This window comes from Arachis hypogaea, chromosome 8 (assembly GCF_003086295.3).
Source record: "Arachis hypogaea cultivar Tifrunner chromosome 8, arahy.Tifrunner.gnm2.J5K5, whole genome shotgun sequence".
NCBI lineage: Eukaryota > Viridiplantae > Streptophyta > Magnoliopsida > Fabales > Fabaceae > Arachis > Arachis hypogaea.
In genome coordinates this window covers 37,560,853-37,570,555 of record NC_092043.1, presented here as the reverse complement: position 1 = coordinate 37,570,555, position 9,703 = coordinate 37,560,853, and the positions used below count along the sequence as shown (strand labels likewise).

The following is a 9,703-nucleotide window of genomic DNA, read 5'->3' as shown; positions in this document are numbered from 1 at the left end:
GATGTTGTTGACATGGCATTAATAGAAAAAAAATATTTTTTAAAAATAATGTGAATAACTTATGTATCTATTTTTATATATTAAGAATAGACGAATATTTTACTCCAGGCGAATGCTAATGCAGTTCAAAAAAAATAAGGAATGCAGCATTTTTTGAATTCTAAAACAAAAATTTTAAATCCTAAAATTCTGAACTCTTAATCTTAAGCTCTAATTCTAATGCTAAATCTGAATTACTGATATAAAATATAACAAATAGAGAGTCAAGATTTATTTAATTAAAAAAGAGAACAACACTTGTTCTGCATTGAAGGATAAACTTTTACTCTAAGAGAAGAATTTTTCATTTTCTACTTTTATTTTTTAATTCATTGTTGCTTTCATATCCTTCACATTGAGGGTCCCAATTCACGTATCACATATTTAATTAATAAACTGGTAGATTAATAGGCATTACCGTTTATATATAAACCAATGATATGATGACTTTACTTATTTTCAAATTTAAATTAAATTTATTCTAACCAAAGATACATCACATTAGTATAATCATTAATCAATGTCATCTAGCATGTACTGAGTTAGCTAATCATGTTCTGATTTTTGAAACAACGTCTCTACCTTGGATCCAGCTCACTAATTGTGACTTCATTAATTGACACTACTTTAGTGTTGCCTGATGAAGAAGTGTCACCAACAGGATCTCTCTCAGTAAAGAAGCCTGGCATTTTCGGTCGAGGCAGTCGCCATTCACTACTCAACATCATAAGCGCATGTGACATGCTTGGCCTATCCTCTGGACTTCTTTGAACGCATAGTAGACCAACATGAATCGCTCTTATCACTCCACATAAATTCGATGCGTCATCATCTCTGATTGATCCATCAACTATTTCTAAACACTTACCATCTATGAAGAGAGTCCAAACCTGAATTAGGTGAAGGTATATATATTATTTGGCTAGTAACAAAAAATTAAATATATACAAGATAAGTTAAGCTTAATTACATGTCCGAGAAGATTAAAACCATGATTTTTATTGTTGAAGCCTCTATTTCTCTTTCCAGTAACTATCTCTAACACCAGCACTCCGAAGCTATAGACATCAGATTTTGTTGAGAATATTCCATCGATAAGGTACTCTGGAGATAGATAGCCACTACATATAATAAAAAGAAAATATTATCTTGCTGATTTTGCTGTACACATGTTAATATGTCATGTAATCAACTACTTACTAAGTTCCGACAACAGTTGCCGTGTTTGCTTCATTTTCATTTCCTACAAGGGTTCTGGCTAGTCCAAAGTCAGAGATTTTCGCATTTATTTCCTCATCTAACAAAACATTGCCAGCCTTAAGATCTCTATGGACTATTCTATGTCTTGAATCTTGATGGAGGTAGAGAAGGCCTCGTGCAATCCCAATTATAATAATGAACCGCTTAGGCCAGTCTAATATCTTGCCTCTGTCTTCATCTTTTTCAAAGAAAAGAGTTTAGAGTGATTTTCTTGTGAGATAAACCATAAGTATCTATTATGCATAGTCCCAAGCTAGAACATAATCAATTAGAAAATAAAACAAAAGTATCAAGCAGAAGCAAACCAAATATGAAGTAGTCCAAGCTTTTATTTGGCATAAACTCATAGACTAGAATCCTCTCCTCTGCTTGAATGCAACATCCTAGAAGCCTCACCAAATTCCTGTGCTGAAGTTTGACTACATGCATAACTTCACTTTTGAACTCTTGAAGACCTTGTCTAGAATCTTCTGAAAGCCTCTTAACTGCTATTTCTCTTCCATCTTCCAACACACCCTGTAAAAATAATGTAACATGGAACATGATATTTATATTTTTGTGAGTATCAACTTCTAGAAGCAACCTGCTTATAGTGTATATAATGGTAAATTTGATTACAGCCAGCAGTTATCAGATGATGATTAAGGGAAGTTAAACCAGATAAATGGTAGCACCTTTGGTTCTAGATGCAATTGTCTTTCTTATATTGAAGGGACAGTGTGGTGCACAAGCATCCCGCGTTAACGCAGGGTCCTGAGAAGGGTCGCACCCAAAGGGCGTAATATAGACAACTTACCTGATAATTACATAGAAGTGGTTGCTTCCACAGCTTGAACCTGTGATCTTGTGAATAACCCCCTTCTTAAACATATTGTCTTAATTGTGTTTATGCTAATCTTAATTCAATACCGAATGCAGAATCATGAATACAGATTCTCTACAGACACAAAAAAGTGACTCTTTCAAATAATGTACTTATTTGGCTATAGCACCTATCTCAACACATCGAAATTCCCTACCATGTTGCTAATATCCAGATTTGAGCATGATATGACTAAGTATTAACCTTGTAAACAGCTCCAAAACCGCCTTTTCCCAATATGTTATTGGTGGAGAAGTTGTTGGTTGCAGAAATAAGTGTAGCCATATCAAAATATGGTAGATCTAGTTCTTCCTCCTGATGCTCTTCTGGGTTGCCTCTCATGTTCCCTGCAAAAGAAGCATTGTGCAAAGACCAAATGAAACAAGAAAATCACAAAATCTATAGGTTAATACAATGTTTGAACAGTTTAAGAGAGACCAAAATCAAGCAGGTTCAAAAAATACATTCTATTCATTGAATCCGACTTAATCGATGAAGGACCAAACAACACATACTTGAAATTCTAAAAGCTTTTACTCAATAGAAGAATCACAAGAACATAAAGAAATGACTTACTATAGTTTTTCTGGTTTTTCTTTCTTCTATACAGGATCAAGGAAATGCATAGGATCATCATCATTCCTATAAATAAGACTGAGCTGGAAACAATAATCTGCATCTTCGGGATATCAGATCTACCCTTTGACTTTTCATCTTCATCTAGGAAAAATAACATTAAACAGGAAATATGCAATTTAGAAAACAATACACAAAAGAAAAATAGAAGGAAGGAACATCCAAGTTGGGAGATAATCAATCATCTACCTGAATCTTTCTTGGACATTCTGACATAAAGATCTTGTTGTGGATCACTCAGGACTCTAATATCTATCAGCTCATCATGCCACATTAAACACCCACTTGCCCCGTTGCTGATATCCAATGCAGCATAAGCCATGCAGGAGCAATTTTTCAGGCAGAACTTCGCGCACTCGTCAAGACTCATGCTAGTATTTAACCATGATGCTTTCTGTGTATCAGGCAGCTTCAGACCAGTAAACTTTTTGAATCCATCTCCATGGCAACTTAGCGGATTACTTCTAATACAACCATTATACCAATCTGCCTGATTCCATTCTTCAGGGACTTTAGGTACAGTTCCGCTCAAGCAATCACATGGAGGGGAGTTGTCTATATTACATTTACCATATGGTCCACATTTACCATAACTATCACAGATATCATTTGGCAATGTTAGGTAGGGTGTCCAACTTTGTATCCTCAAACTCCAAACATAACGTGTCATGATTCCATCCGCAGATAGCACAAATCTTGAATACATTGAGCTATTAAGAAGCTCAAATGTATAATATATCTCTTCCTTACTGTAAACAAAGTAGTAGTTGTATATAGCATTCTGTTTTAACCGGGGAATTCCACCAAATCGAAGACCATTCCAGGATCCACTAGAAAAGGACTTGGATTCACCATTTCTTATACATAATTCTGGATATCCAACAATATCAAGCTGAAAAGTATAGTTACCTTTAGAAGGATCATCGGGGCTAATTTGAGATGTTAAGTACCTATTCAAACCTGTACTTAAGTCGCTTCCGAACTTCATCCCTGGCAGCATTGTGTCAAAAGGGTAATCGAAACTCTGCCAAAGAAAGCTTTTTAAGTCATTGTTGTTGCTCCCATATTCCTTCACAATGAGGTTCCCTGAATCCAAAAGCACTGCAACCGGTCGCTGCACGAATCTTGAGGAGTTGGAATGCCAAATGATGGTATTGTTATGACTATGAAGAGCAAGAATTCCTTTGTCAGTGATCTTCAAGATTCCAGATGAGTCATTAAGTGGAGTGTTTCTGTTGGCAACCCATGCCACTGTCCTAGTTGGCACTTTATAGTACCATATTCCAAGGTAACGGTTCATGGAACTTTCTGGTATACCGAAGAATCCAAGTGCAAAGTTTTCATCAGCTGAAAGCATGGTGTCACCATCAGTGAGGTACTGTGTAGTACTAATAGTGTCTATGATTGTAGAAATAGCTGTATGATGCAGCAATGAGAAGCATAACAGAAGCAAGGTGAACCGTTCCATTATTATTTTGATGTATTTTGTTTTAATTTTTGTAGCTTTAGTTGGTAATAAAGCTGTTAAAGTTTGAGGATTTATAGATAAAGAACCAGAAGCTGAAATGCAAGTACACGGCAGTCTATAGTGACAGTTGGAAAATTTTCTTGATAGCTAGAAATCCCATATGTGAATATGTGAATTATAAAGCAAAAGCCAAGAAACCTCGACGTACATTTCTGTGGTCTTTATTTAGCTTAGCAATTATGATTTATGACAGGAATTATTGTTCCACTGAGACATCGTCCATGTCAACATTATATTAGTAATCTTAGCGCGTTCTTTTACCGAGTTCATTTATATCTTTATCAAAATTATTATTATTGAAACGTGAATATTGTACTATTCGTTCTGCTTATTAGATTTTGAAATCTAATTTCTATTTAAAAGAATAGAGAAAAATATTCTTGGTACAAAGTATATTTATTAAGATGAAACATAAACAAGTAATAAAACTTTCTATCAGTTTACTCCATCCCTAAATCCTACTTACAAACTGACAAATTCTCTTATTTAAGCACTTCACATTAGTATACAATTTGTTTTAGTTTAAAGCATTTGTTGTATAAAGATGGGAAACTGATTCCAAAATCACATCTACCGTGGATCAATCTCACTAACTGAGAGTTTATTAATTGACAATACTTTGTTGTTGCTGTTGCTTGAGGAAGAACTGCCACCAACCAAATCTCTCTGAGTGAAGAATCCAGGCTTTTTTGGTTGAGGCAATGCCCATTCACTACTCAGCATCGTAAGCACGTATGACATGCTTGGCTGATCCTCTCGACTTCGTTGCATGCATAACAGACCCACATGAATCGATCTCATGACTTCTGGTAAATTAATTGAGTCTCTGATAGATGCATTAACTATATCTAAGCACTTGTCTTCTATGAAAAATGTCCATGCCTGTATTTATGTGTCTAGTTCTGATAAAAATAAATAGCAAGGACAATGAAAATTAAGCTTACATGCCCGAGAAGACTAAAGTGGTGATATCTATGGTTGAACGCTCTATTTCTCTTTCCACTAACACATTACACACCAAAGCTATAGACATTTTTGTTTCCTACGATGCTTCTTGCCGGGCCAAAGTCTCAGATTTTTGGATTCATTTCAATATCTAACAAAATATTTCCAGCCTTGAGATCTCTATGTATTACTCTATGCCTCGAGTCTTGATGAAGATATAGAAGGCCCCGTGCAATACCATTTATAATGAGAAAACGCTTAGGCCAGTCTAGTAATATGCCTTTGTCACCATCTGCTTTAGAAGATAAATAAGTTGTACTGATATTCTTATGAGCTTCAAAAGCTTATGTGGAAAAAAGTGATTAATGATTAGCCATATTATGAAAATTTAATAAGTTCAGTATGATATAATTAAAGACTATAAACTTGTCACTTTAACTACATATTCTGATGGGAAGAAAATCTAATTATCCAAACTAGAGAATAAAAAAGAACTAGAAATAATATTCAAGTGGAATCAAACCAAATATGAAGTGGTCCAAGCTTTTATTTGGCATAAACTCATAGACCAGCATCCTTTCTTTCACTTGAATGCAACATCCTAGAAGCTTCGCCAAATTCCTGTGCTGAAGTTTTGCTATGTGCATGACTTCGGTTTTAAACTCTTTTAAGTCCTTGCCTAGAATTTTCTGAGAGCCTCTTAACAGCTATTTCTTTTCCACATTCCAGTATGCCCTGAATATTATAAAATATACATTTCAGAATTTCTATATTTTTTAATCACTATCATGGTGGACACCTTGATATCAATTTGTTCTTAACTTCTTATCTGATCAATACCTTATAAACAGAACCAAAACCACCTGTTCCTAATATGTTATCGGTGGAAAATCTGTTAGTTGCAAAATTAAGTGTAGCCCTATCAAACAAGGGTAGCTCTAGTTCTTCTTCCTCATGCTCTTCTGAATTGCTTCTCAGGTTTCCTATAGAGTAATAAACAGTGGGAACTGGGAAAAGACGAAAAAGAACAAGAAAAGGAAAGATTTATCTCTATAGTGCATATGAAAAGAAGCACAAAGAGATCAAAAATAAATAAGAGCATGAATCTCATACTATTACTACCCAAACAATACATTAAAAATTTATATCACAATCATTCTCAAAAAGAAACTCTATAGAATAACGGAGGTCAGGCACATGAATCTGCAGAAGTACTTACCGTGTAACGGGTACATCCTTCTTCTACAAACGATGAATGATCCACACAGGATTAAAATTCCTACAAATAAGATTGAGCAGGAGACCATAATCCACAGCTTCCGGATATTGGATCTACATTTTAACTTGTTATCTTCATCTAAGAAAATATATTTAAAGACAAAAACAAACAAGTTTAACAATAGTATGAAAAGAATGATAGAAAAGGGACATCAAAGTTGGGATATGAACAGATACCTGGATCCTTCTTGGACATTCTGACATAAAGATCTTGCTGTGGATCACTCAGCACTCAAATATTAGAAGGATCGTCAGGGCTACTCCTTGATGTGAGGTTCCTATTTAGGCCTGTAGTTAAATCGGTCCCCAGCTTCATCCCTGGCAATAGCGTGTCAAAAGGGTAATCTAAACTCTGCCAAAGAATATATTCTGACTCCTTGTTATTGGTGTTCACAATGAGGTTCCCTGAATCCCAAAGCAATGCAACTGGTTGTTGTGTCAAATTTGATGAGTTGGATGACCAAAAGATGTTATTGTTATTGTTGAGAAGCACAAGCAATCCTTTATCAGTGATCTTCAAGAGCCCTGATGAGTCATTGAGGGGATTGTTTCTCTTGGCAACCCATACTACCGTCATAGGTACTACTTCGTTGTAACATATTCCAAGATAACGTTTCATGGGATTGTCTTGGCTATTGAAGAATCCTAGTACAAAGGTTCCACCACCTGAAACCATGGTATCACCATCATTGAGGACCTGGGTAGTACTAATGCTTTCTATGGTAATGGTGTAATAACCGTAAAGAAAGGAAAAAAAAGATAAAAAAAAAAAGAAAAAGGGGGAAGAGCACGTGGGGGCACATGCCCCCACTTAAACATTTCTTTTCTCTTCTTCGCTGTCCCCCCCCCCCCCTTCAACAATCCCTTCTTTCTTTCATTTTCCTTTTTATGTCTTCCTAACAACAACACTCTAAATCCCCTCTTCTCTTCCCTTCTCAACTACAATTCCTCATCTCTTCCCCTTACAATCAATCACCCAATATTATCAAACTCATCTTCATCATCTTACCTTCCTTTCTTTTTCTACTCTGTCTCTATTTATTCAAAATTTCATTTTCTCAAAATCCCAAATCATAGAATGTCAACTTAATGAGTAAAAGAAGCATTCAACTTTGAGTTCTAATTATTATTGAGGTTTTAAAGTAACTCTTTGACTCAATAATTAGTCATATTCTCAATTTTTGTCATCTCTATATTTATGGGTATGTATAAATCCGAATTAGGGTTCTTAGGATTAGAAAATTTGGGGCTTTTGTCAAGGTGAATAATATTATGTTAATTGACAATATTAGTAGCTCACAAATATTATTATTGTCATATTTCTAGAGTTGTAGAATTATTGGACATCATTTGGTAACTCGTTGACGCGCTTAGAATTGCTTCCGGTTCTTTGGAATCAAATTGTGAGGGGATATTATATCTATAATTGTTTTTAAATATATTATTATCAATATTTATGTTGAATTATTATTTTTGTAGTTTAAAAATATTTGATTATTGTGATTTTTGAATTTTTGAAAATAAATATTGATTTGTTAAACTTATAATTGTATAAAAATACACACGAGACGATATTTATATCTTTTGTAAAGCATACATGTTTTCTTATTTGACTTTATTGAATTTTAAATAAAAATTTTAGTATGCAATCTTATATATATTGGATTTGCTATGGAATTTAGTAGTACATTATATGTGTTAGAGATTTTTATAAGTGATTTGGTTGGATTGGTTTGGGAGACTCTGACTAGAAAACCGTAGTTAACAGCGGTTATGACGTTAACCTAGATGCATCTGGCTCAGACCTCATCTAGCAGGAGTGTTGCTAGCCTAACGTGTAGGCCACACGTTGGATCTGTTATACCGTACGGGCACACTAGAGGAAAAGGCTACCCTTAGAGGTGGAGCCGCCCTATGTGTGTAATATTTGATTTGATTTAACTTTAGGAATGAGAACTCCCATTTTAGTTCATCCGCTTAATTACTTATTTATTTGTTTGCATAATTAATTAATATGAATTTCTCATCTCTGAAAAGAAATATAATTTTCAAGGTAAACTGTGTATTGTCTCGTGTGGGTTATAGATGTAATGTTTACTCATTGAGTTGCAAAACTCACCCTATTATATTCCCATATTTTTCAGATACAGGAGTCATTTCAGGTTCCATTCCACCTGCCCCTCAGTAGATTTTAGTCATTTCGGTGAGCCCTTTTTCTTTCCAAGGGCTAAGTGATTATGTAATGGAACCTCTGTACAAAAATTTAGATTATGTCAATGCTCCATATGTCACAGGCAGGATCCTCATGTGGGTTATTTTATTTCGAAATCTTGAACTGTTTAAATAGCAATTTTAAGTTGGTTATGTAAGACTTATGGATTTAACTATATACTCTAGTTATCAACTTGATATATATATATATATATATATATATATATATATATATATATATATATATATATATATATATATATATATATATATATATCAAAATGCGTATTTTGGATATATGTGGTTGTGGATATAGTTGGAATATATTGTTGTTGTTGTCTGTGAAAATGGATGTTTATTATTGATACAGGAAGTTAATATTTATGTTGGTAAGGTCCTAGAAACAGGGGAGATTATGTCCGTTTTTCTAAAAATTTGGTCGTTTAGCTTGCTAAGGGACTTGTCCCTTGAGCGCCAGTCATGGCCAGATTCGGGCCATGACAAAGTGGTATCAGAGCCTTAGGTTTTCCTGTGTAATATGGAGCAAGTGTCCTTTAGTAAGATCACAATTGTGCAAATGGAAGCCGGCCAATTTTCACAAAGTGTGATGTTACCAGAGGCCTATAGGAAGTCGTCCTCAATCTTTTGTTCTCATAATTCTTTCTGTTTGTCCTATTGTCTTTGAACTCCATATACATATGTTGTTGGTAATCTAATCGCTTTATTTACTCAATAGGTAGAGGATGCCACCTAAGGAAAGACGTGGTGGAGTTGTTAATGCTCCTGATACTGCTGAATCCAATAGGGCAGTTTCTCCGCCACTTGGAGCGCTTCGACAAAGGCCAAGGAGTCAAAGGATAGCTGATAGGCACGGAGGAGAGAACCATGCAGTAAGAGAGGCTCAACCAGACTTAGCGGCTGAATTAAGGGGAATGAATCAAACC

General features: G+C 34.8%; 3 protein-coding genes across 4 annotated transcripts; all 3 read right to left on the bottom strand.

The window, feature by feature from the left end:
• Positions 1–459: 459 nt before the first annotated feature.
• On the bottom strand, positions 460–4,456 carry LOC112707313 (G-type lectin S-receptor-like serine/threonine-protein kinase At4g27290). The gene is made up of 7 exons (XM_025758995.2): positions 2,987–4,456; positions 2,738–2,881; positions 2,366–2,508; positions 1,605–1,815; positions 1,240–1,477; positions 1,010–1,160; positions 460–929 (listed from the first exon to the last, which is right to left on the bottom strand). The coding sequence occupies exons 1-7, from the start codon at positions 4,263–4,265 to the stop codon at positions 618–620; spliced, it is 2,478 nt and encodes an 825-aa protein (XP_025614780.1). The 5' UTR covers positions 4,266–4,456; the 3' UTR covers positions 460–617.
• A 1,195-nt stretch (positions 4,457–5,651) lies between these two features.
• Positions 5,652–7,393, bottom strand: LOC112707314 (G-type lectin S-receptor-like serine/threonine-protein kinase At4g27290). 2 transcript variants are annotated; one of them, XM_029288794.2, is made up of 4 exons: positions 6,726–7,393; positions 6,490–6,627; positions 6,111–6,253; positions 5,652–6,005 (listed from the first exon to the last, which is right to left on the bottom strand). In XM_029288794.2, the coding sequence occupies exons 1-4, from the start codon at positions 6,742–6,744 to the stop codon at positions 5,928–5,930; spliced, it is 378 nt and encodes a 125-aa protein (XP_029144627.1). In that variant the 5' UTR covers positions 6,745–7,393; the 3' UTR covers positions 5,652–5,927. The 2 variants fall into 2 exon arrangements, with proteins under 2 accessions (XP_029144627.1, XP_029144626.1); XM_029288793.2 differs by having other exon boundaries at positions 6,111–6,277; positions 6,726–7,289.
• Positions 6,781–7,224, bottom strand: LOC140174725 (G-type lectin S-receptor-like serine/threonine-protein kinase At4g27290). The gene has a single exon (XM_072200227.1). The coding sequence runs from the start codon at positions 7,222–7,224 to the stop codon at positions 6,781–6,783; it is 444 nt and encodes a 147-aa protein (XP_072056328.1).
• Positions 7,394–9,703: the final 2,310 nt, after the last annotated feature.

Bases quoted from the DNA above. Each gene is read 5' to 3' on its own strand.
- LOC112707314 (XM_029288793.2), bottom strand. The intron at 6,278-6,489 runs GTAAGTACTTCT...GTCTTTTCCCAG, and splicing joins AAGGATGTACCCGTTACACG to TTCCCACTGTTTATTACTCT. The intron at 6,006-6,110 runs GTATTGATCAGA...TATAATATTCAG, and splicing joins GTTTTGGTTCTGTTTATAAG to GGCATACTGGAATGTGGAAA.
- LOC140174725 (XM_072200227.1), bottom strand. From the start codon at position 7,224: ATGGTTTCAGGTGGTGGAACCTTTGTACTAGGATTCTTCAATAGCCAA.
- LOC112707313 (XM_025758995.2), bottom strand. From the start codon at position 4,265: ATGGAACGGTTCACCTTGCTTCTGTTATGCTTCTCATTGCTGCATCAT. The intron at 1,478-1,604 runs GTTTGCTTCTGC...TCTTTGAAAAAG, and splicing joins CTTGGACTACTTCATATTTG to ATGAAGACAGAGGCAAGATA. The intron at 1,161-1,239 runs GTAAGTAGTTGA...TATTATATGTAG, and splicing joins GCAACTGTTGTCGGAACTTA to TGGCTATCTATCTCCAGAGT.